This window comes from Hyaena hyaena, unplaced genomic scaffold, assembly GCF_003009895.1.
Source record: "Hyaena hyaena isolate Hyena2069 unplaced genomic scaffold, ASM300989v1 scaffold_6, whole genome shotgun sequence".
Classification (NCBI taxonomy): Eukaryota; Metazoa; Chordata; class Mammalia; order Carnivora; family Hyaenidae; genus Hyaena; species Hyaena hyaena.
The window spans coordinates 6966590-6992385 of NW_024080638.1; the positions used below are offsets into that span (position 1 = coordinate 6966590).

Sequence of the window (25796 nt, forward strand, 5' to 3'; positions counted from 1 at the left end):
CATAGGACGTGTTTAGCACCAGGAAGTCTCACTGAATGAACTCTTAATTCTCCAGGTACTTGTATGAACACAGCTTATAATGTCTCTAGGTTTCCCGTTAATAGCACTGTGACTTAACACCTAGAGTTTTAAAAAGATTTTGTTAGGGGGCACCTTGGTGGCTCAGTTGGTTAAGCGTCCAACTTCGTTACAGGTCGTGATCTCCTGGTGTGTGAGTTCAAGCCCTGCGTAGGTGAGTTCGAGCCCTGCATCGGGCTCTGTGCTGACACCTCAGAGTCTGGAGGCTGCTTCGGATTCTGTCTCTCTCTCTCTCTCTCTCTCTCAAAAATAAATAAGAATTAAAAAAATTTTAAGATTGCTTTAGGGGTGCCTGGGTGGCTCAGTTGGCTCAGTTGGTTAAGTGTCTGACTCTTAATTTTGGCTCAGGTCATGATCTTGAGTTTGTAAGATCTACCTTAGATCTTGAGTTTGTAAGGTCAGGCTCCACACTAAGCATGGGGCATACTTGGGATTCTCTGTCTCTCTCTCACTGCCCCTCCCCTGCTCACATGCCTGCTCTCTATCAAAATAAATAAATAAACAAACATTTAAAAAGATTTTTAAGGGGCGCCTGGGTGGCTCAGTCGGTTGAGCGACCAACATTAGTTCAGGTAATGATCTCACTATTCGTGAGTTCAAGCCCAGCATCGGGTTCCATGCTGAGAGCTCAGAGCCTGAAGCCTGCTTCTAGATTCTGTGTCTCCTCCTCTCTCTGCCCCTCTCTCTGTCTCTCTATAATAAATAAATGTAAAAAAATAAAAATTTAAAAAATAAAAAGATTTTTAAGATTAAATCAAAGTTTTTTATTTTCTATTTTCTATAACCACAGAATTAATGAATAATTTCCATGTGGCCTAAAACATGACCACAGGTATTGTACCCCCTAAAAAGTGAGTATATGCTATTTTCATAGCCCTCGCTCTCTATTTATATATAATATTTGGATTATTAGTAATGATTATTTAAATTTTCTATATCCTTATATTTTGTTAGTTCATCTGTAATTTCCCAAATTAAAATATTCTACAATGATGGGTCTAGCGCTTTAATATTATAAACTGAGAAACATTTTGGAGGTGCGTGGTGATGATGGCCACACAACATTGTGAATGTGATTAATGCCGCTAAAACAGTACACCTGAAAGTAGTTAAGAGGGTAAAGTTTATGTCATGTGTGTTTTACCACAATAAAAAAAGAAAACTTTCATTATGATTATGATTTTATCCATTTCTGTTTATTCAAATCTTACAGCCAGGATATGAATGGGAAAAAGCAGTTGCAGAAGCAAAAGTATGACACCACTGACGTAAAGTTTTAATTCATGCAAAACACGCTATCTATTTTTCAAGGAGCAAAAGACTTACGTATATGCAGCAAAAGGCGTGCATATGAATGGGATAGATTTTCCTTTAAAAGGAAAAAAAACCCTTTTTTCATGCACAAGGTACTTACAATTTAAGCCCAGGTGCACAGTACCTTACTGCGAGAGGCAGAATCATCCTCACTCAGAGGTTGGCTCCTGGACCAATCAGCCGTGGATCAGGGGCTGCTGCTTCTGGTCCACACAGCTGGGGTCTGTTGACTCACCTGTAGCCTGTGGTCCGGCCCCGCCCCAGGTCGGGGCTCATCTGGGGGAAAGTATTTAAGCACAGGAGCCTGCCCTTGCTAGGACTTCCAAACTCTTGGTCTCAGCAGCTCAGATAACAGCGAACGTGGACTTCAAGCTGCTGGCAGTGAGATTCCTGCCTTCGGGGGAGACTGCAGGCGGTAAGCTCTGGCCCAGGGTCTGGAAGAAGGGCTTTCCCCCCGCCTCCCTGGGGCCACAAGGTCTTGGCTATTCCTTAAAACCAAGACGTTTTATGTGTATCTCCAGGTTCCTGGCTTTTCTTGGACAAGTACGAAGCTCTGGCAGGGGTCATCCGCAGCAGCTCCCGGCGCTCAGCCCCCTTCCCCTCCCCTGTCAGCTGTGGCCAGGAAGGTAACTTTTCCTCCCTATTTGTGTCCTTTTCCTTATTCTTCCCCTACCTCTTACCACCACCATCACCGCTCAACGCGTGAGAGGCTGCTTTTCCCCTCAGGGCTTCCAATCACGGAGGTCTGAGGCTGAGGCCAGAGCCTGACCGCTTGTTCTGGGCTCCGTACACCCCCAGCTGTCCTGGCCCAGGGGGTGTTGCTTTACGAATAACCAAGAACGCCCGAGGAAAGCTGCTTCTGACCACAGAAGGAAGATCTGAGTTGGCCTGAGAATTGGAAGCGAATAGTAAGAGCACTGTGTGGTGGTGAGTGAGTGACCCTGACCTACCTGCTTCTGTTGCGCCCTGATGCTGAGTGTAGCGTCACAGCAGAAGCCCCAGACCAGCTTTATGGGGTGGGGGAGGGGCAGAGAACGAAGGTGACTCGCATGGAACTTCGGATTATGATCGGAGGCTGGGAGAGGGCCTCCAGCTGGGCCACCGCAGCAGAGGGGGGTGGTGGTGGGACTGGGGGGGGGCAGAGGGAGGGGAGGTGAGAGAAACCCCAGGTGCCCCCTTCCTCCCCCGCAGTCCTCTGGGCTCCTGAGTGTTGTAGATGAGCAGGGGACCATTCCTTGCTGCTTTGACCTTCTTTCCCAGAGACCAACCCTCTCAGAAAGAGGAGCGGGGTGCCCGCAGTGGCCCCCTTGTTAGGAAGAGCAGCTGAGAAGAGACCAGGAAAGTGGAGGGGAGAGGACATGGGGCTGGAAGGCCATTGGCACCAAGGGCAGCAGGGACAGGCTGGGTGAGCAGAGCCAGCAGGGGCCGGATGCCTCTGAAAGTCAAAGTCAGCACGAGCCAGCGGGCACTGATGGCTGTCCCTGCCTCTTCTCCAAAGCGAGAACAATCCCCCTTAGGAATACTCTTAAGAGTGAAAAACGGAGATAAGGGAGAAATCCTGAAAGCATGGGTACTTATCCAAAACAGACTCAATCTCCTAGAAAGTGTCCATCTGTTTTAAATCAGACTTTCTGCTGGAGGCAGAAATTGTAGCTTCAGAAGAAAACTACAGAAAAACGATTCCCCTCTTTAAGCCTAACAGGGGATACTCTGCACCGGGGGCTCCTGGGGGGCTCGGTTGGTTGAGCATCCGACTTCGGCTCAAGTGGTGATCTCCCCAGCTCCTCCGTGTAGAGGCTGCTTCCGATCCTCTGTACCCCCTCCCCCTACTCCTCTCCTGTTCTCTCTCAAATAATTCTAAAAAGCTTAATATACTAAAACTCCATGCACCTGTACTGTGTCCGAATGAGGGATTTCTGTGCCTTAAACCGAGCTCATCTGAGGGTAGACTTACAATCCCTTCTTGCAAGGTTTCTCTTCCTCGGCAGTACTGATACTTGGGTCTGGGTAATTCTTAACTGGGAGAGGGGGGTGTTGGGGGGGGCTATCTTACGCATTTGGGAAGTTCAGCAACCTCTGGCCTCCACCCACTAGAGGTCAGTATCATCCCCTTCCTAGTTGAAATAACCAAAAATATTTGTCAAAAGTCCCCTGGGGGCAGAGATCCCTCATCACGGAGAACCCCTTTGCTAAGGCGCCCTTTTCTCCCATTCCTAGGGTCCCGGGGGCACAGAGGAAAACCCCTGGAGCGGACTCTGGAGGCATGGCTGGTAAACAACTACAGGCGCTTCCAGTTCACCAGGTGCGCGAAGACTCCCAGGGGAGGCATGGGAGGCTTAACTAAACACGACCTGCTTTGCCTGCAAGCCCGGAGGGAAAAGGCAGGAGGAAACCCAGGAATCTGCATGACCCGCAGCATTAAAAGACCGCAGGATGAAAGACGTGTAAGTGAGAATATAAAGCATGACTGGACGCAGAGGTCGGGCACTTAGCAAGTTTCACCTGTTCACTTCCGGGGGTGGGTTTTTTAAGTTAACTTTGAGAGCACAGGTATGGGGGGCGGGTAGAGAGGAGGAAAGACAGAATCCAAGTAGGCTCCACGCTCCGCCCAGAGCCAGCTTGGGATCCTTTCTCCCTCTCTCTGTCCCTCCTCTGCTTGCACAAGTACTCTCACGCGCATGCTCACAGCGCTCTGGCAGTACTTTATTTACTTCTTACAAAAACACAGCTACTTTGCTCCTTCACTCCTAATTGACTTAATTCAAGTATTCCCTAGGGCAACCTTAATCCTTTGACAGCTTCTCAAGAAAAACGAGTGCAGCACAGGCCTGAGCCTAGGCAGCAATTAAAACTCCGAGTTCTTTGTATTCCCCAGTCTCTCTCTTCGAGCCAAGATCCCAGGACCTTGCGGCGCCTTCTCTCCCCAAACCAGCAGACTTTCCTGACAGACCCCAGACTCCGAAGGCCTCGAACCTGGGTTTTGAGGAAACGAATACTAATGGGGCCCAGCCCCGCGAAGACCGTTAAAAAGTAATCTTCACGTGGAGGGGATGGGAAGAGAACACTCCCGTCAGGACAAGGTGGGTCCCTCGGTTCCTCCCCCAGTAGACCACCCCCTGGGGAAGGGGAAGGGGGATCACCTGTGTGATGGACGTTTGCTTCCACAGGTTCCACGCACAGCACTGAGCAAGTCAAGGGATCCCATCAATCAAAAAATTTTCCTCTACAAGGAGGAGGCAGTGTTCTCAGAACCACAGCAAAAAGCTGGTGGAGAACAAAATGGGCTCTGGATCTCCGCCAGACCCAGGCTGAGGGCTGGTGCTGGAGGATCTGGCAAGATGTGGGAGAACCGTAGGAACTGGTACGCACTGGTGCCTTTTGTGTGGAGATCCTTAATCTTGCTGGAATATTCCATTAAGTCCCTGATAATGCAGCTGGCTTCTCCCTGAATCTTAATGTTCTTTTGATGGGTGGCTGAAATCCGACCTCTTGTTGAAATAAGCCTCTTTAGTGGGGTTTCCAGAGACCAGGGTTCCTCAGGTGTGACAACGGCTCTGTGCATAGCATCAACTGAAGCCTGCTGCACGTTGCTGCTGGGGGCCTGGGGGAAACAAAGGGACTCGGGCAACTGTAAAGCTCCTGCCGTCCCCAGGAAGCGTGTAGAATGTGGCAGGTCTCCTCCTTAGCTTGCAAGTGAGCTACAGTCTCCGACTCCATGGTTCTTGATGACTTTATAATGAGCGTGGGATGCTGAAAACGTGGCTTTCTGGGAAGGAAAGGACCGACCCTTTGCAGGCTGGGTTAGGGGATGGGAGAGGCAAACCCCTGGGATCTGGTAGCAAGTGCTCTTGCCCAAGTGGGGGTGTGTTAAGAGTCTCCCTCTGTCCTACCTGTGAAGGAGCCTGACTGGGCTAGGTGGGATTGAAACCTGAAGCCCAAATAGTGCTTCTGCTGGCTGCTCACTCCTGCACTGCGAGGTGCTACGAGCAGCTGCTGGACTGCTGGGAACCATACGTGGGCCTTGCTTCCTGTACACAGCTGCTCTTGCAGTCATTCCTGTATCCCTCCCACCAGCCACTTTGAAGAAAAAGCCAAGTATGTTAGGGAACATTGGGTGGGGACAGGGTGGTGGCTCTGTTGGCCACAGGCACCGAAGTCTCCATCCTACTTGGTCATGGGCAAGAAGGGATGCCTGGATTGGGTTCAAGGTCAAGGGGGAGAGAAACCTGTGTGATCTTGTGTGGGGGGTCCTTTGGACCGACTCCGTAGGCTTTCCTTGTTGTGTCTACATCTGACTGTAGGAGTTTTTTTAAAATTTATTCCATCTTCTAAGTGTACTACATAATTCTCATCTGACCCATCCCCCCACCCCCCCCACCCCCCCCTCTGCTAACCATCAGTTCTTAATGAAGAGTCTCTTTTCCTTTGCTCACTCGTTTCATAAATCCCCCATGAATGAGATCTGGTGTTTCTGACTTCCCTTTCTTCTCATGTACTCCGTAGCTCTATCCATGTTGTAAAAGGCAAGATTTCTTTATGGCTGAATAATCACATATTCATATATATACACGATGCATGTGTGTATCCCATCTTTACCCATTCATCTATCGATGGACACTTGGACAGCTTCCATATCTTGGCTATTGTAAATAATGCAATAAACACTGGAGTGCATGTATCCCTTTGAATTCGTGTGTTCGTATTCTTTGGGTAAATACTCAGTAGTGCAATTACTAGATGCTAAGGTAATTCAATTTTTAACTTCTTGAAGCTCCATACACTTTCCTAGAGTGGTTATACCAGTTTGTATTCCCACCAAGAGTACACGATGGTACCTTTGTCTCCACATCCTTGCTAAGTTTTGTTTTGGGTTCCCCTCCCCTCCCCCCCCCCGCCCGCCTTTGGTCATTAGGATAGGAGGGGTGATATCTCCTAGTTCTGACTTGCATTTTCCAGACGATGAGCGATCTTGAATGTTTTCATGTGTCAGCCATCTGTATGTCGTCTTTGGAGAAGTGTCTGACCTCTGCCCGTTTTTCAAATTTGACTATTTCTTGGGTGTTGTGCTGTAGCTGTTCTTTATATTTTTTGATACTAACCCTTTATGGACATGTCCTCTGTAAATGTCTTCTCCCATTCCTTCACTGTGCAGGAACTTTTTATTTTGGCGTAGTCCCAATAGTTTTCTTTTGTTTTCATTGCCTCAGGAGGCAGATCTGGAAAAAACGTTGCTGTAGCTGATGTCAAATTACTGTCTGTGCTCCTAAAGGATTTTTGTGGCTTTAGGTCTTTAATTCACTTTTGAGTTTTTGTGTATGGTGAAAGTGTTCAGTTTCATTCTTGTAGCTGTCAATTTTCCCAGCACCATTTGTTGACTTCGCCAGTGTATGTTCATAACTTATTAAATATTAATGAACCACATAACTGTGGGTTTATTTCTGGGTTTTCTGTTCTATTCCATTGACCTATGTGTCTATTTTTGTGCCAGTTCCATACTGTTCTAATTAGTACTGCTTAATAATATAGAACTTAATCTAGAATTGTGACTCCTCCCAGTATGTTTTTTTCCAAGATTGGCTATTTGAAGGCTTTCAAGGTTCCATGTAACTTTTAGGGTGGGTCTAGTTTTGTGGAAAAAATGCTGTTGGTATTTTTGACTGCTTTAAATCTGCAGATTGCTTTGGATAGTACAGAAATCTTAATATTCTTCCAACTCATGAGCATGGAATGTCTTTCTGATTCTTTCCATCTTGAATTTTCTTTCATTGCCGTTAGCTTTTGGAGTACAGGTCTTTCACTGCTAAGTTTATTCTTAGATATCTTCAGTCTTTTGGTGCAGTTGTGAATGGGATGCTTTTATTAAGCTTTTTTTAACGTTCGTTTTTGAGAGTATGAGCAGGTGAGGGGCAGAGAGAGGGAGACAGAATCTGAAGCAGGCTCTAGGCTCTGAGCTGTCAAAACAGAGCCCAATGCAGGGCTCAAACTCCCAAACTGAGATCATGACCGGAGCTGAAGTTGGATGCTTAACTGAGCCACTGAGGCATCCCATGAATGGGACTGTTTGCTTAATTTCATTATCTGCTGCTTCATCATTAGTGGATGGGAATGCAAAAGATTTCTGTATGCTGATTCTTAAAAATTTTAAGTAAACTATCTCCAACATAGGGCTCAAATTCACCACCCCAAGATCAAGAGTTGCATGCACTACTTGGCCAGCCAGGTGCCCCTGTATACTAGTTTTATATCCTGTGACTTTATAGAATATGATAATCAGTTCTAGTAGTATTTTGGTGGAGTTTTTAGGGTTTTCTACATAGTACATCATCTACAACTAGTTTTATTTCTTCCTTGCTAATTTGGGTGCCTTTTATTTAGGTTGTCTGATTGCTGTGGCTAGGACTTCAGCACTATGTTGAATAAGAGTGGACATCCTGGTCTTGTTCCTGACCTTGGAGGAAAAGCTGCTTTTCATTATGGAGTATGTCCACTGTGGGTTTTTTTATACACGGCCTTCATTATGTTGAAGTAGGATTTCTCTAAACTTCGCAGAGTTCTTAACATGAATGCACGTTATATTTTGTCAAATGCTTTTTCTGCATCTGTTGAAAGATCACGTGGTTTTTATGCTTTCTTATTGATGTGACATAACACGTTAATATGTGAAAATTGAACCAGTTTTACATCCCAGGAGTAAACTCCACTGATCATGTTGTAGGATTTTTATTTTTAATGTTGGACTTGGTTTGCTTAAATTGAAGATTTTTGTATCTATATTTGTGAGATATTGGCCTGTAGTTCTTCCCTCCCCCACCCCTACTTGTTTCGGTGTAGGTGTACCCTACTTGTTCAGGTGTAGGTGTAAGGTTAGGTCACAATTTTTCTTGAGGTAGGCCTGTATTGCTATAAATTTCCCTCTTAGAACCACTTTTGCTGCATCCTATAGGAATTGTTATAGGCTTACCTTTACCCACCCCAGAGGGGATTAGCCTGTTAGAAGAGCTCTATATAGAGAAGGGCTAGTAGGACTAACTCCACTGCCATTTACCGCCAGTAGGAGAGTCAGAATTCAGCATGGGAGCCTCTACCCTCTGATGTCCAAAGTTCTCACTACATAGATGTCTTGTTCGTTGGCAGCCAGAAGCCGGTCTCCATTTCTGCCAGTGGAGGTGGTTGTGACAACTATGAAAATCTAGGGGGCTGGATGTCAAGTACAATTTCTTCTGTCTATATAGGTAGGTTCAGGGTGTTCAATCTCTCTGGCACTCAAGGGGGAGAAAGTGCTATCTTTGCCTTGACTCCTACCTTCTATCCCCACAAAAAGGAACCCTCCTACCTTAGATTCTTTAAGCATTTGAGACAGAAGTTTGACTCTGCAGATAGGAGGCTTTAACAAAGGGAGACAGATTTTACCTAGAGTTGCCCTTGGGGTTTTGAACTTGTAGCCATATCAGAGGGGCCACCAAGTAAACTCCTTTTGGAAAGCTGCTCTTAGTTTGCTGAGCTCTCAGTGAGTCAGAACAATTGATCTCTGAAGGCCCTGTGATGCTCAGTTCCCAAAATACCATTTGGGGGTTGGTCAGCTTGGACTCCAGGACTAACGGGGGGGGGGGGGGGGGGGAGAAAAACCCAAAAAGCCTTGTCAAGAAATGACCTGATCTAATTCAAGAACACAGCTGTCCAGACCCCAACAGCTCCATCTGGTCTTTACTTGGGGGGAAAAGCACACAATCCCTTATGGAAACTTCACTTCCCACACCCCCTTCTTCCCTGTCTGGAGCCAAAGACCCTGGCCCAGTGGTGCCACCTTCTTCCACCTTCATATGCTGGCTAATGAGGTTTTGGGGAAGTTGAAACCTGGTAGTGGTGTCCACTGAGCTGGTAGAGCTGTTCACTCAGAGCCAGACCTGCAGACTAGAAGTGGATGTAGTCATCCCATTTATTGGGCAGAATTCAGACTCCTGGACTGTTGCCGATGGCCTAACTTGTTTTTGGCAGTCTGTACTTCCCCAAGTGGAACCATCAAAAATGCTAGGCTTGCTGATGGAACTGTCTGGGTCACTCAGATAGATGCCTGAGGCATAAGCCATTTCTGGGACCTACTGGGATCAACAGATCGAACCTAACTCTGCTCTTAATGCAGAGGCTACTAGTTGAGCCATAAGTTGACCTGCCTGTCCCAGAGTGGGGATGGCAATATCCTAAGGGAGGTTTCTCCTTCCCCTGCTTTACAGATAGATTTCAGCAGCTCTTTGACTACCCCCACCCTCACCCCCACCCCCACCTGTGGCAGTCAGGGCCTGTCTGCCCTGACTTGTCTATCAGCCTCTTCACTGAAGGGGATGCCTAGGGGATTCCAACTTTAATCTCAAGTTTAATAAAAAGGTCTGTTTTTCACCTGATTCTTCCAGATGAAAAGTTTGAGTATGAGTAAGGGATGACTGGATAAAAAGTGGTTATAGACACTGGCATGGGACAGAATTGGGGGGTGGGGGGCAACGAAGCAGCAGCTCAGGGGTGTGGTGGGGAGGAAGGGCATTAATGACCTCTTTCAGAACTTCCCTCAGATGTGCTGTAGGGAAGCCCCTGGTATATCTCTCCCAAAGGGGTGAAAGAAATTTACCTGCTGAGTGTGCCTCCTCAGTCAGACTGCTCTGACCATTCTGTGAAGTAGATGTGACCCAGCTAGTGCTGGGACAAACTAAAGTGTCTTCAGACCTTCCAAATGGTTGAGCCGGAGACTCAAAGGCTTACCAGTTGGCTGGGAGGCCATGTTGGAGCTACTGTCAGCCTGTGCTTTCTGCAGAATGTAGACCCCAGTTCAGAGGACCTCCCCAAACTAAACTTTCCAAGGACACTATATTCTCTTGAATTGTATGGCTTATGTGGAAGCTAATATCAGCTTTCTCTCTCCTAAAACAGTGGCTTATCCCTAAAGAAGTCACCCAGAAGTGTTTCAAGAAACCACACCTCGGTCCTAGTGGGCACCCAGGTCAGCCTTCATTCTCTGGCCTGGGTTGTTACCCAACCCAGAATTACCATAGATTTCCCCATTGGGGGCCAAGATAAATGTGCAGTTCTTACATCCTGTTCCTTATGGATTAATGCTTTAGTTGATACAGAAACCTAAGGAAAGAGCCACTTTGACTAGGTGGATACTACTGGCTTCATGGGCTTGGTTCAGCTGGAACCCTGGGGGTATAGCTGAGAACAATACTGCAGATTCTGATTTTGTCGCTTACAGTACAGATAGAATGGATCTGGTCTTGGCTCCTGTTGGCTTAATTATGCCAGTCAGTGAACCATTATGATTTCTCATAGGAAAACCTGTCAGAAGTCAAGATAATATAGAAATGAGGGATGGATATTGTTTGGGGAGGGGAGTAGACAGTCCTCAACAGCATTTCTGTATGTGTTGTGACCACTTCTGGATTGTCTTTTCACGTGCCTTGGTGACCAAGAGACTGGGAAGACCAGGGTAAATGGCATGTTAGTTTCCTGACCACCAGTAACTGATAATGGCTCACCATTGCCACATGGATGTCCAATAGGCATCTCAACATTTCTACATGTGAACTCCTGGTCTCTTAAACTTGTAACTCCTGTAATTTTCTTTTGACTAACATCAACTCCACTTTTCCTGTTGCTTGGGCAAAAACCTAAGAGGTCATTCTTTTTCTCTTCGTAAATGTCCCATCCATCAGGAATTCCTATTGGCTGTCTTTCAAAATACATCCAGAAACATGCTACTCCTTACTGCCTCTACTACCCTCTCCCTAGTGCCAGTCTGGACCATCTCCTCTCGGCTTGCCTCAGGGGTGGTGCTGTAGGGTATTTCGGATCCATCGCACTAGATGTTCCTTTTGGCCCTGGCTGGAGCCTTTCCAGAGTGCTGCATGGAAGATCTCGATTCTTCTTGGCTTTGTCTTCCCTAGCTGATGCTGCATTCCCACTTTACTCTGGTTTGCTAACACAGCCTTTGATGTTCTGCTTTCCAACTCCCAAATCTATCTCCATTCTTCTCTATTACCACCTCTTCTTTGGTTTTTAAGGGATTCTGCCTCCACTTTTCCCTCCTTAAACATCTAAGTTCACTGTAGTGGAGTTTCAGGAGGGAACACAGGCAATCCTATGCCTAAGTTACCATGTTTAAATGGGAGTCCTAGCAGTAATCTTGTAAATAGAAGCAGCCTTCTGGGCCACACAGTTAATTGTGCTATTCTCTTAACACATTCTCCAAACATCTTACAGATGTATTCATAAACCATGCCTTGAAGCAGTAAGAATGTTGCTGGAAATTTAATCTTAAAACTAATGTTAAATACATCTAGAGAGTGTTCTGAGAAGGTTGAAGCATCTTGAAGATGGAGACTAAGGTTTCTAATGGAGGTAATGTCTAAGGGTCATCTGGATATAGAGCTCTACCAGTATATCTGTGCTTTATTTGTACCTATCTGTTCTGATAACATGGTTCTCCTAACAATGTGCTTTTATTCTACAAATCTTAGTGCATATTACATGTGCCATATTCTTGGTGTTCACTAGGACTTCCTACTGCATGTGGTATACCAGAGCTACATGAACAAAACCGGGTTTTTCTTCCCCCGGAATTCCACTTGAATCAAGTTCCTGAGCTGCCCAGGCGCCCCTCTTTTCTCATTTACATCCAAGTTAGCATATAGTGCAATAATGATTTCAGGAGTAGATTCCAGTGATTCATCCCCTATGTAGAACACCCAGTGCTCGTTCCAACAGGTGTCTTCCTTAATGCCCCTTACCCCTATAGCCCATCCCCCCACCCACAGCCCCTCTAGCAACCCTGTTTGTTCTCTGTATTTCAGAGTCTCTTATGTTTTGTCCCGCTCCTTGTTTTTATATTGTTTTTGCTTCCCCTCCCTCATGTTCATCTCTCTTGTATCTTAAATTCCACATATGAGTGAAGTCCTATGATATTTGTCTGACTAATTTCACTTAGCATAATATTGTCTAGTTCCATCCATGTAGTTTGCAAGTGGCAAGATTTCGTTCTTCTTGACTGTCAAGTAATACTCTCTTGTGTATATATAAACCACATCTTCTTTATCCATTTATTAGTTGATGGACATTTGGGCTCTTTCCGTACTTTGGCTATTGTTGATAGTGCTGCTATAAACATTGAGGTGCATGTGCCCCTATGAATCAGCACTCCTGTATCCTTTAGATAAATTCCTAGTAGTGCTATTTCTGGGTCGTAGGGTAATTCTACTCTTAATTTTTTGAGGAACCACTACACTGTTTTCCAGAGTGGCTGCACCAGTTTGCATTCCCACCAGTAGTGCAAGAGGGGTCCCATTTCTCCACATCCTCGCCAACACCTGTTGTTGCCTGAGTTGTTCATTTTAGCCACTCTGACCAGTGTGAGGTGGGATCTCAATGTGGGTTTGATTTGTATTTCCCTGATGGTGAGTAACGCTGAGCATCTTTTCATGTGTCTGTTGGCCATCTGGATGTCTTGTTGGGAAAAATGTCTATTCATGTCTTCTGCCCATTTCTTCACTGGATTGTTTTTTTTGGTGTTGAGTTTGGTAAACTTTATCTGATATGTCATTGGCAAATATCTTCTCCCATTCTGTCGGTTGCCTTTTGTTTTCCTGATTGTTTCATTTGCTGTGCAGAAGCTTTTTATCTTGATGAGGTCCCAATAGTTCATTTTTGCTTTTATTTTCCTTGCCTTTGGAGACCTGTGGAATAAGTTGCTGCAGCCAAGATCAAAGAGGTTGTTACCTGTTTTCTCTAGGGTTTTAGTGGTTTCCTGTCTCACATTTAGGTCTTTCATCCATTTTGAGCTTATTTTTGTGTGGTGTAAGAGAGTGGTCCAGTTTCATTCTCCTTCATTTTGCTGTCCAGTTCTCCCAGCACAATTTGCTAAAAGGACCTTCTTTTTTCCATTGGATATTCTTTCCTGCAGTCAAGAATATTTAAAGGCAAAGGGAAAAAAAAAGGTCGGGGTAATAAGTTGCATAGGTGCTTAGTACACCCATTACCCTTTTGGTTACGGGTTTAATTTCCATATAGGTACTTAATATGCTTTCCTTGGATTCTGGGGAATGAGGGGAAGTTTGGGGTTCTGTGTAACACATTGTAATTTTTCCTACTTAGAGTACCAAGTGGGGGTATCTGGGTGGCCCAGTTGGTTAAGGATCTGCCTTCAGCTCAGGTCATAATCTCACAGTTTGTGAGCCTGAGCCCTGCATCAGGTTCTGTGCTGACAGCTCAGAGCCTGGAGCCTGCTTTGGATTCTGTGTCTCCCTCTCTCTCTCTCTGCCCTTTCCCCACTAGCATTCATTTCTCCCTCTCCCCCCTCCCCCTCTCCCCTGTCCCCCTCCCTCTCTCTCTCCCTCTTCTGCTGATGGAAACATAAAATGATGCAGCCACTCTAGAGTTTTTAAAAGAAATTGACAAACTTAAATACATACCTAGTATATGGCCCAGCTATTCTGCTCCCAGGTATGACCCAGAAGAAGCATGTCCATAAATAGACTCATACATGAATGTTCATCGTGCTTTATAATAGCCAAGTGTCCACTAAGATGAATGTATAAAAAAATGTTAGTATATTGTAAAACAGGACACTACTCAGCAATATAAAAGAACAGACTACTGACGAGCACAAAATGAACCTCCAAATAATTATGCCAGCTGAAATTAGCCAGAACAACAACAAAAGCATACATACTAGTGACAGCACTGACATAGATATCTAGAAAACGCAAAAAAAAAAAAAAAAAAAAAAAAATAACTAATTCAGGCTTGACAGAAATATGGAGAATGAAGGTAGCCATATTAGGCTGTGGGAATCTGGCGGCTTGGGTAACCGTCGTCTGCGCTGCTNATATTGTAAAACAGGACACTACTCAGCAATATAAAAGAACAGACTACTGACGAGCACAAAATGAACCTCCAAATAATTATGCCAGCTGAAATTAGAAAAAAAAAAAACAAAAGCATACATAAAAAAAAAAAAAAAAAAAAAAAAAAAAAAAAAAAACAAAAAAAAAAAAAAAAAAGTGTGCATAACTAATTCAGGCTTGACAGAAATATGGAGAATGAAGGTAGCCATATTAGGCTGTGGGAATCTGGCGGCTTGGGTAACCGTCGTCTGCGCTGCTGACTGGGCCTTATTTCCCGGGCCAGGCTCTCCTGAACGATCTGGCACTCCAGCTCTCAGCCTGTCTTTATTGATAGGTTAGCCAGTAATTGTCTATTATTCTAGTAACCAAAACATATCCATCATACATCTTTTGAAATCAACAGAACAGTGTTTCTAAAATGCTAATTTTTCAGAACAGCTAGTATCTTGATGGGCTGGCTTCCAGGAGCAGGCAGTTTCAATTAAAGTTCTGTCCCGGGACAGGAGAATCAAATAACAGAGTCCTCTAAGCCAAGAATAGGGCTTTGGAATCTTCTTCCTTGCCCTTGAAATCCCAAAATTACCTCAGGGTGTCCTGGTTTGATATTTACTCTGGGAGTTTATTTGACATTTATCTAAATTTCCTCCATTCCGGTTTAAGTAAATCATGATATTTGAAGAAGAACAGTAACAGGACAGCTTGTAAATATCTCCTTAATCCCACAGTCCTGTATAACTGAATGCCCATTTTAGTGAAAGCACTCTGAGGGGTTTAGGTTGATAAACCTGTTTATTTGGGGGGAAATGTAGCACAAATAACTATAGTAAATAACAGGGAAGAGGCCATGTATAGAAAAGAGGGCCGGCAAACTTCTTTCTCTAAAAGACCACATAGTAAATATTTTACACTTTGCAGGCCAAGAGGTAAAGCCAAAAATATTATGTACGTACTAAAATAACACAGAAAATACATTTTCATATATTTGATGAAATTAAAACTTATGGAGTACAATTTATTTTTAATATAGGTGTATTAGAAGAGTTGGGGGAGGGAATAACGTTTTGCTTGATTGGGGATGAAAATAAGCGTTCCTAATATCACATGGATTGCAAATGTTCTTGGCTCATGGGCTATCCAAAAACAGGCAGAGGGAAGGATTTGGCCTATAGGCTACGGTTTGCCAACCCCTGGTATAGGAAGTATGGTTTCAATGTTTAAAGTATTCCTGAGGTTCTGGCTAACATTATAGGGAGAAAAGAGAAAAGGATGTGTAAGGATTGGAAGACCTACGTTAACATGTACTTGCAAATATGACCATACATCTATAAAACCAACAGAATCCATGAAGTATTAGAAGTGATTTTAACTACTTTAAAAATGTCATCAAGTTTGCTAAAGAGATCAACTTAGAAGAATCAACAGTTCTCTATACCAGCAAAAACTCAATGACTAATGGTTAAAAATCCCAGAAAACAAAACAGTGAAAGTATATAGGAATCAACAATCAAGAACACACAAGAAAATTACTAAGGGGTGGGGTGTGTGCCTGGGTGGCTCAGTTGGTTAAGCATCTGACTTTGGCTCAGGTCATGATCTCACAGTTTGGGAGTTTGAGCCCCACAGAGGGCTCTATGCTGTCTGCACAGAGCCTGCTTTGGATCCTCTGTCTCCCTCTCCCTTCCCTGCTCAGTCTTTCTCAAAAATAAATCTTAAAAAAAAATTACTAAGGAAAACATTTGAAAACTCTAAAAAAGGATATTGAAGATGATCTGAATGAATTGACAGACTTGGGGCTCACTTGGTTTTGGCCTGTGAGCCCTGGGTCTGTCTTCTGACCTCCGAAACTTGTGCTGTTTTGAAGCCACTAAATTTGTAGTGATTTGTTACAGCAAAACAAAATCTGGGACCCACTTCTGTCCAGCTGAATGTCAAAGAAGAGTTTCCTCACTGTTTTGCTGCACAGGCAGAGTTTCCTTGCAGATACTTTTAACTCTTGGAAGTAAACATGGCACATATGATCTGAGTAACCTTAATTCACACTTGCCTGCATTTGAAATATTATTCTGTGGTGCTCTTTGCGGATTTATTTCCCTTTAATCAGCTCAATTTGGTTTCAGATCCAAGAATGTATTGATGGGCAGTGACGTGATAGGGTGAAAAGAAACTAATAGAAACAACTAACAATTTAAATATCGTGGTGGAAAATTCCCAGGGGAATTGGCCCTCCAGTTCCTAACCCAAGTGTACCAAGAAGGAATAGCTAGTTCCCAGTGATGGCTGATTCCAGCATAACTTTCACATAATGCCTGATTCCATTTGATATTCCAGAAAGTTTTAAAACAGGTGTGAAAACCCGATGTCTTTCTGTATCTTTTCAGTGAAATAATCTGGGTTGACATCAGCAAGATGGCAGAACAGGCGGTGTGAGCCCTCATCTCATACCTCAACAGAAACACCTATTTTAGCAACCACTCCTGGAGGAGAATACCTTATGTGAAGTGGGAGGTACAGGTTGGAGGTTTCCAGTACCCAGGCGGAGCAAAATAATCCAAGAATAGAGGTAATGAAGAAGGTAAGATGAATAGTTTCACGTCTCCTGTGTCCCCCTTCTCCCAAGGTAGCACAGCTTTGGTATCTCTGGGAGCTTGTTAGAAAGCAGAACCTCAGCAAGGGTCACTGCTTTACTTCAAAGCAAAGCAGTTGTCAGTAGTGGCTGTGAAGCAGAAATCTAGTCTCAGTAGGACCTAACGCTTTGCTGAAACAGGTGGCAAGCCAGCTGGCAAACAAGGGATAAAGGGCCCATCACACCCAAATCTGTTGTTGCAAATGGTCTCAAAGTAGCCACCTTTAAATTTAGAAAAGAAGATGGGGTGGGCAGGGCCTAAGTGCCAATCTAGAAAATCCCAGAGTTTCCAGGCTTAAATCTATTCCCAAATAAGATTTGTGGGAGCTGGTTGTCTGTACACGAGAACTCAAGAGCCGAGTGCAATAGAAACCTACTAAGTTTTTGAAGAATCTTCATCACCAAAAGAAATTGAGATCTGGAAATTTGCCTGTAGCAAAAAAAAAAAAAAAAAAAAAAAAAAAGTGTTAACTTTTCAATCCTCAAAATAATCTCTCCAAACCTTTGCAAGGAGAAAGTGGGTGTGGCTGGGGGGTTACAATGGTCAAGGAAGAACCTCCTAGAGCCAGGGGCCACAGAGGACAGTGAGCATAAGACCATGTTTCCACCACATTCTCTTCCCTTCTTGCGACTCAGCTTAACCACACAGATGAGGACAATGTCCTTGGGTTGGAGAAACAAGACAGAAAGAACTGCTAGCCAACTGGGAATGCTTGCCTCAGATTGTTTATAGGAAAGTGAAATTAATTCTATCTTCATTAAGCCATTACTGGATTATGGTAGGGTCCTCCCCACCCCACCCCCCCTTTTTTTTATAGCAAGCAAGCTAAACTAATGTCTAAAACTGTGATTTTTGTCCTTTCCCACTAAACTGGCTCCTCCAGCTGACTGGAGAAAATGGCAATTCTACCCTTTCAGTGGCTCAGGCCAATCTCCTTCAGTGGATCCTGTGTCCTAGCCCCTTCGGGACACACAGCATTAAACAAGACGCTGCATTGGTGATTAAGCTTGGTGCTTCCCAGAATTCCAGGCAGCACGTGCACGGAGTGGGCCCGGGTTCTAGTCTTAAAAACGTTAATACTCTTCAACCAAAGACCACCAGGAACATACCCAAAGTTGAACAAGCTGGGTTCATGACTGCAGCGAGGAAGAATGCTCCCCATGGGGAACCAGGAGTGTCTCGGTAAGAGTGTTAGGAAGAACCCTACTACAGGGTTTGGAGAAGATCTGGGGAAAGCTCTAGAGTGGGTGCTTCCCCAGGTGCAAGTCTGATTGGTTATCTTAATCTTATCTATAAGGAGCAGAGATGAGCATGAGAATAAAGTAGAATTCACTCACTTCAGCAGAGAGACAGGCATGTTTGTGGATCGCACAATGACCTTGTTTTTATGATCACAGAGTGACCTTCTCTGAGGTGGATGTTTTATGAGATTGTTTACGTTTAGGTCTAGCTGTGAGCATCAGCCAGCTTGTGTTAACACTAAAGCCCAGCTGTAGGAGCCGCTGATTCCAGAGCAGCAGGGGCTGTTTTTTGTTTTTTTCTTCTCAAAAACGGTGGTGTTAGCTCCTTTGCAGGCCACAGGTGGTCAGCTTCTCTCTGTGACCCCACTGGCCATTGTGACACTTGCTCCCAGCTCTGCATGGATGACCCAGGTGCTCTCCCTGGCAGGACTGCTAACATCATTCCTCTCTCCCCTTCCCTTCCCAGAAAGACTGCTGTTTCTGATCTACAGACATCTTCCTTGCCTTCCAGTATTCTTAACGTTTCTTGACTCATTTGCGTAAAACGTCTGGAGTTGGGAGGGTGGGTTTCAGCATGAGCTCAAGCTGCCGTCTTGACCTGGGAACAACAGAGGGTCTTTTTATGCCTCCCTCTTGGCTTAACACGTGGCACTATCCAGCCACCTCCCATCATCAACCATCATTGTGGCCCCCCTTGCATTGACCATTATTGTCAGTAACATCTTAAGCATTCTCAAGGGTAGGTTAGGCCATGGTCTTCTAGGTATCAGCTCTTCTATCCCTTAAGTACTAACATTTAAAAATGAGGGGTCATAGATTTTCTTGAGTTCTGGCATCAGGGAGATGGCTACTCCATGTTGGTAGACTTGTTGAATCACTGTGTTGTACACCTGAAACTAATAACAGCATTGTATGTCAACTCTTCTCCAAGTTAAAAAAACAAAATGAGGGATCTTAGCATGCATGACGGGTTGACTTTCTACAAAGCCCTGTATCGTATTTCAGCCAACCAGACCAAATGCTCAAGTCTGGAGCAGTAAGTCTGAACCTTATTCTTCAGACCTGGAGGCAGAATAAGATGTGGGGAGTGTCACATGCCTATACAGCCCTCCCTAATTAATCCTGTGTCCATAATGACTGAGTCCTCCTTTTTGTATGACCGCTCCCATCCAGGTTTTGCTCAGCCCCAACACCCATGTATAAATTTTACACTGTTGGAAAAGGATTATAAGTGGAAGGAGATCCTTAATTTCCCCAGAGCCTGTAAGCTCCCAAAGAAGATGCTAATAGCACTGTGCCTTCTTGACGCCCTGACTGTACCAAGCACAGATTGCTGAAGGTACGTATTGCTCACACTCCATGGAATCTCACTTATGTTCACAGTAGGTACGAGCAGTGACTGAAGGAGCTTTTCCAAGCGTACAGAAGGACACTGACCATCCGATAGGATGGATGATACAGAGAAGCTGAAATAGGGGGGTGTGTCCTGAAACCTGTCCAGCCTCAGCCGCACTCCATTGAAAAAGAGAATTCTAGGATGGGGCAAATTATAGGAAAGTTGTCTTATCAGGTCACCAAGAAACAAGCAAATCAAAGGACAAGCAGCACTCAAGGGGACAGAAAATGACTGTGGAGGAGGGAGAAACTCAGAGAAGCTAAGGGAGGATTACGGGTGCAGAGCCAAGGAGGTCCCCCCATTTGCTTGCCTTCAGCCCCACTCTCCCATATACACAAACACAAACCCCAGGACTGCAAGGCTAATCATTTATTGATCGGGTAGAGGAAGTTCTTATTCATGGTCCAGTTCTCCTGGGTATGGCAAAGACCAGTGGAAAATTTGGAGAAAATCTTTAATTCTTGGTTGGTTGATGACTTTTCCTAGATGATTAAGGAAGATCCTGAAGATGCAGAGATAATGCTTTCATATGTGATAATGATGGAAATCCCATCACTGCACTGGTCACTAGATGGTGTGGGGAGGAGGAAGGGAGGATCCTGGAGCCCAGGTGAGGAAGCATTCACTCAGCACTAAAGAAGCAGGTGAAAAAGAGAACACAAACTTATTAAGCATTTCTTGGATTGAACTGAAGCAAAAAGGACTTGTTAGACAAATGGTGAAGTAGAAGATGTCAAACTGTATTCTAATTTGTTATTTGCCAGAATAGGGGAGGGAGGGCAATGAATAAATGCCCCCCCTTTTTTTCCTGATCTCAATCTTCCCCCAACTGAATCTATGAAAAAAAGGAAGCAATGAAGGATCCCCAGGCCTGTTTCTGCCATCTTCAGCACTAGAAGTTTTGAAGAATTTTAGAGAAGTTGGGAGATAATGGCAAAGCCACAGCTATCTTTTCTTAAATGGTTACTTTATGCAAGCTGCATTACCTGAATGAAACACCACAATAAATCTAAGATAGGAAACTGATGAGAAAATTCGGTCTATTTTCCAGATTAAAAGACCACTGGAAGTTCAGACAGCTCTATTCCCAGATGAAAAGGATGTACAGAGATCAAAGGAAGAAATGTTTGCTGTAAACTGGAGGGTGAAATGCCTTCTGGGCTTGGAAGACAGACCACAAACCCAGAAATGGATGTGAGTTTCATACTCCTTTCCTATTTCTCTTTTCCATTCCAAATTTTAAGTCCTAATGATTTTTAGCATGTCGTCATGTCCACATGGTAACTCTGTAGGGTTGACATCACTGTTCCCTTTGTAACTGCTTAGGTCTTTTCTTCAAAAGCTCATGGCAGGAATGAGTCCTGATCCTAGTTCCCCTAATTCCACATCTCAAGCTCTCCTCACCAAATTATTTTTATTGTCATCTTTGAACACCAACTCCTAATGCTTTTGGTAGGCACTGATCCCTGGGCCACCCCCTTTCCACCAGAGATCACTAACCTGGAGGCCTGGGCCACTTCGCTCCCTCGGGCCTGGGAACAGCGATCTGTGGAGACAGAACACATACAAACACCGACCTCAGTTTATTTCCCAGAGAGAAACTAAATGATTCTCCAGGTTAAGACAAAGGGGACTAACTGGTGGTATTGCCTTCTCCCCCCCACCGCCCCCTTCAGTAACATGGTAATTTAAGAAGAGAAAACTAGAAAATAACTTCACTTACCAACTTTGGTCAGGTCAATTACATTTTCTTTAACAATCCCATATTCTTGGCAATATTTCACAAACTTTTCCTTGAGTTTTGGACTCACATCTGGTTCTCGGGCTGTGGAAAGAGTGACAGTAACCTTTGTGTCTTACGTATTTGTCACTAAGGCTCATGAGGGAGTGGCTCCAGATGGATGGAAAATGGATGGCACTGATTGGGTGCTTAGGTGGAAGTCTTGGGGATGGGTTATAACCTATTTTGAGTTTTACATCTTTAGGCTATGCTTCTGGTGGGATGACAGAGTTTATCATTTTCCCACCACTGAGCCTGAGAGATCACCAAAGGTGAGCATCTGTCTTCAGAGGAGGAGAGACACTCCAGGGTAAAAATTGGGAAGGCCGCTTTGTCTCCAGGCTTCCCTTCTTCTCCCTCCCCACCCCAAGATGAGTGTCAGCATGAAAATACCCTACCGTAGAGCTCCATCAGTTGGAATGGAGTCGTCTTGTCAAAATTTCTAAGATGAAATATGACATATTTATAGTCCGTTTCATCTATGGTAAATAAATTGTATCCATCATCTGTGGAAGAAACAGAAGCCAGCTCAGACTTGTGCCACCATGTGCCAGCCTCTCAGAAATTGGTAGCTCAGAGCTTGTTAGATCCTGGGAAGCAAGGGGAACCCTGTACTTATTTTCAACCACTAAACAAATTCAAGTGCACATCCTGAAGGATAGATATTACACTCTGTATTACTCTAATGCCTTCATTTATATCTCCCTGGGCTTCATGAGGCAACATCCAAGGGTACTGGTAGTTTAGTAGTAGAAAAATTCAGCCGTAGAGGCAACTTGTGCTCTATCCTCCTCCCTGAGATTCACCTACCTCCCTTGACCATCTCCACCAACTGTGTGTGTCTATCCTCTCTATAATCTCTACTGGCATTACATACCCAATGCTATACCCTGAGCAATGTGCTGTAGCAATGAGCACCAGACAGTAGGCGGGGGGAATGGGAAGCTATCCCACCACTGATTTCTTTGCCAATTTTCTTTTCCTGCTAGAGGTACATACAAGCAAACTTCTTCTGGTATTATGTGCCAGGCATGGGCTTTTTTTTACCCAAGATTTTTCCAGAGTCAGGATTTAGCTACTAGATGGCCTCTCATTATATAAATGTACATAAGCTATTGATCAGGATGGGTCAAGATCCTCAAGATATTGGGGTTTATTAAATTCTTGGAAGTAAATTTGATATACTTACACTCAATACTATATACACCATCCTTTTCTGTTTTGTGAGAAACCAGAGATTGTGTCGTACACTTTCCATTCTCTCTGTAAAACAGAATAAGCTGAGGTCCAAGAGATACTGATGAACCAGCTCCCTCATACTCTGCCTATAATTGGGTTTCTGATTTACTTCACTGTTGAACATTTTTGGGGTACAGTTTCTAAAGAGCTTTTATTTACATTATTTTACTTAATGTGCTACTTTAAGAAGGAGTCAACTACTATTCCTCTCGCTCTGCCATTACTTCCCACTGCTACTATTACTACAACTCCCTATCTAGATAATTAGCTCAGTGCTCACCATGTGCCAGCCTCTCAGATAAGTGTTCTTCAAGCATTACCTCATATGGTCCTTGCCAAAACAAACCTGAGAATTATCCTCTTTACCCAAGGGAAAACTGGGGTGGAAACTGATGAAGTTTCTTGTGCTCCAAACCTATGCTGTACTGTCCCAGCACTTTACGGTTCTGACACCCTCCAACCCTTTCTTCTACTCCTATTTTGTTTCTGTCAGAATTCTTTTCTTTGAATCTACAAAAGGCACAGGCTCCTCAGGTCCTGGATCAGTGTCAGATAATGGATTCCTTCCTATTTTGAATACAAACCCAGAAAGTATGTGTACACCTGCACACGTGTGTATGCATGCACTCATGCACACAGTTCCAACACCATATTCAGACTCCCGTGTTTCCTTTCCCAACTGAAAAAGACCACACTTACTTCATATGAAACTTAAAGAACAGAGAAGAGTTGTCCAGGGCTTCGATGTATTCGATAAAAACCCTCATGCTACCACCTTCTTCTATCTTTTCCTTGGCATCTGAGGCCAAGAGAATGGAATACCAGGCTCCTGAAATCTGCAATAAATCAGTAAAATGGGTAAGAAAAGAGGAGAGGAGACTCCACAGGAATACTTGTCTCCTTGAACTTGGCCTGTGGGCCAGGACTCATAATGGCGATGTGATGATGGAATTAGAACTCAGGTCAACTGGCACTACATCTAGGGCTCTTTCCACCGTCCCTAAAGAGAGAACAGAGGTCCCCAAGTGTTATCTTTTAACATGATACAATTGCTCTTAGTCGAAGGTCTGAAACCACCCCTTTTGTCTAATCCGTCAAGAACTCCTGCCCTCTGGTACGGCCACGTTACTTCAGAATCCTCCAAACCACCCCACAAGGTCAGAAGCTACTCTACTAGCTCTACCTTTGAAAGATCGATGTTGCTTCTCACAACGTTTTCCTCCTCGTGGGCGCAAACTAGAATCAGCCCCAGACACAGCAACAGCAGCTTCATCTTGGCGGCAGGTCGTACTGACTTCCCTACAGTCACCTCTCCCTGATGATGGCTCCACTCCCCAGCTCCTCTGCCTTTATATCTGTTCTGGGGCCAGGTTTTTGTCCGTGGGACACTACGTTCCCTGCTCCCACTCCATGACGTGGCCTGTCATTTACTGGTATGAGGTCAAAGATTGTTCTTGCCCTTTTGAAACTTGGCAATCTCCTCTCTTTTAGATCTACTTAGTGACCTTAAATTTCTCAAAACACATACACAAGAAAAATAGTGGAGGGGTGCCTGGATGGCTCAGTCGGTTAAGCGTCCGATTTCGGCTCAGGTCATGATATCGTGGTTTGTGGGTTCAAGCCCCGCATCGGGCTCTGTGCTGACAGGGAGCTCAGAGCCTGGAGCCTGTTTCAGATTCAGTGTCTTCCTCTCTCTCTGACCCTCCCCTGATCATGCTGTCTCTCTCCCTCTCTCTCTCAGAAATAAATAAAACATTAAAAAACATGGAAAAAATAGCTGCCTTTTGGAACCAGAATTAACTGGATCTGGCTTGGAATCAGAGAGCCAATTATGTGAGGCAGGAATGGAATAAAACTTGGGAATCTATGTTCCATGGTTCACATGGTGTGCAGAATTGGGTGCATCACTTCAATTTTACTAATTTCAGAAGCAAAGACACTGTGTCCACCAGAGATTATCATACCTTCCACAAAGCATTAAGAGAGTTGCTCAATTTTAAGTTTGAATAAAATAATGAAGTATGGTTTCTATTATTCAGTATATTTCTCTTTTCCTTATTCTCTGAACTCAACCACTATGGTTTTTTTTTTTCTTTCCCCACAATGAATGGGCAAGTGTCTAATCACTGTGTATACCTCACCATACCACAGGCCCCCATAAGAGAAATGGAGAAGTACAAAGTATCATCCCTTGCTTCAAGTAACTATCAATGGAGTTGTGGAAAATCTTCATATAATCAATGAAAACTTGATATTACAAGCATAAATAACCCAACTGAGTGGGATTAAGTCCATACCACTGTAGGTCAGAAAAGAAATGACACAAGGGAGGTGGTATCACGTAGAAAGGGCTTAAGAACATGGATTTGGGGGCACCTGGGCAGCTCAGTTGGTTAAGCATCTGACTTGATTTTGACTCAGGTCATGATCTCACAGTTTGTGAGTTCTGGCTCTGTGCTAACTAACTTTGTGGAGCCTACTTGGGATTCTCTCTCCCTCTCCCTCAAAATAAATGAACATTTAGGGGTGCCTGGGTGGCTTAGTCGGTTGAGCGTCCGACTTTCGCTTAGGTCATGATCTCGCGGTTCGCGGGTTTGAGCCCCGCATCGGGCTCTGTGCTGACTGCCAGCTCAGAGCCTGGAGCCTGTTTCAGTCTGTGATCCCCTCTCTCTCTGACCCTCCCCTGCACACACGGTCTCTCTCTCTCTCCTAGAAATAAATAAAAACATTAAAAAAAAAAATGAACATTTAAAAAAAGAGCATGGCTTTGATGAACAAATTGGAAGGTAACATTATTCTATTTCAAGATTTTTAAAATGAAGCTATCATAATACAGTGTTGTATTAGCATGCTCAACACATATATGAATGACTGATTTTTGACAAAGGATGTGATATTTTCAACAAATGATGCTGGAACAATTGGCTGTCCATGCAATGGATGAATTTCAATCCTCACGTTGTATACAAAAATTGTCAAATATCAATATGGATCATAGACACAAATTGAAAATCTAAAGCTACAAAACTTTTTTAATGTTTATTTTTGAGAGAAAGCACAGTCAGGGAAGGGGCAGAGAGAGAGAGAGGGAGACACAAAATCTGAAGCAGGCTCCAGGCTCTGAGCCATCACCACAGAACCTGACATAGGGCTCGAACTCATGAACCATGAGATTGTGACCTGAGCTGAAGTTGGACACTTAACTGACTGAGCCACCCAGGCACCCCTACAAAACTT

General features: G+C 44.3%; 1 protein-coding gene and 2 long non-coding RNA genes across 5 annotated transcripts in view; 2 read left to right on the forward strand and 1 right to left on the reverse strand.

Moving 5' to 3' along the window:
• The first annotated feature begins 3555 nt into the window (after window positions 1–3555).
• On the forward strand, window positions 3556–5906 carry LOC120237500. Its single transcript, XR_005529969.1, has 3 exons — window positions 3556–3836; window positions 4268–4472; window positions 4560–5906. It is a non-coding gene; the product is annotated as an uncharacterized LOC120237500 (long non-coding RNA).
• Window positions 5907–13305: 7399 nt separating this feature from the next.
• LOC120237483 (allergen Fel d 4-like) overlaps window positions 13306–25796 on the reverse strand; it is a 40838-nt gene continuing 28347 nt past the window's right edge. The window contains exons 2-9 of one of the 3 annotated variants that reach the window (XR_005529966.1): window positions 23259–23395; window positions 22510–22583; window positions 21719–21826; window positions 21264–21365; window positions 21041–21086; window positions 17280–17332; window positions 13845–13953; window positions 13306–13330 (exon numbers count right to left, since the gene is read on the reverse strand). Coding sequence is in view for 1 of the 3 variants with exons in the window: in XM_039240800.1 (XP_039096731.1) it covers window positions 20163–20172; window positions 21041–21086; window positions 21264–21365; window positions 21719–21826; window positions 22510–22583; window positions 23259–23395 (477 nt within the window). In the remaining 2 variants the exon portion in view is untranslated. Of the gene's footprint in view, window positions 13331–13844; window positions 13954–16767; window positions 16993–17279; window positions 17333–19894; window positions 20173–21040; window positions 21087–21263; window positions 21366–21718; window positions 21827–22509; window positions 22584–23258; window positions 23396–25796 lie in introns of those variants that run through there. The other 2 variants (XR_005529963.1, XM_039240800.1) reach the window with 2 other exon arrangements.
• On the forward strand, window positions 19322–20734 carry LOC120237503. The gene is made up of 2 exons (XR_005529971.1): window positions 19322–19483; window positions 20592–20734. It is a non-coding gene; the product is annotated as an uncharacterized LOC120237503 (long non-coding RNA).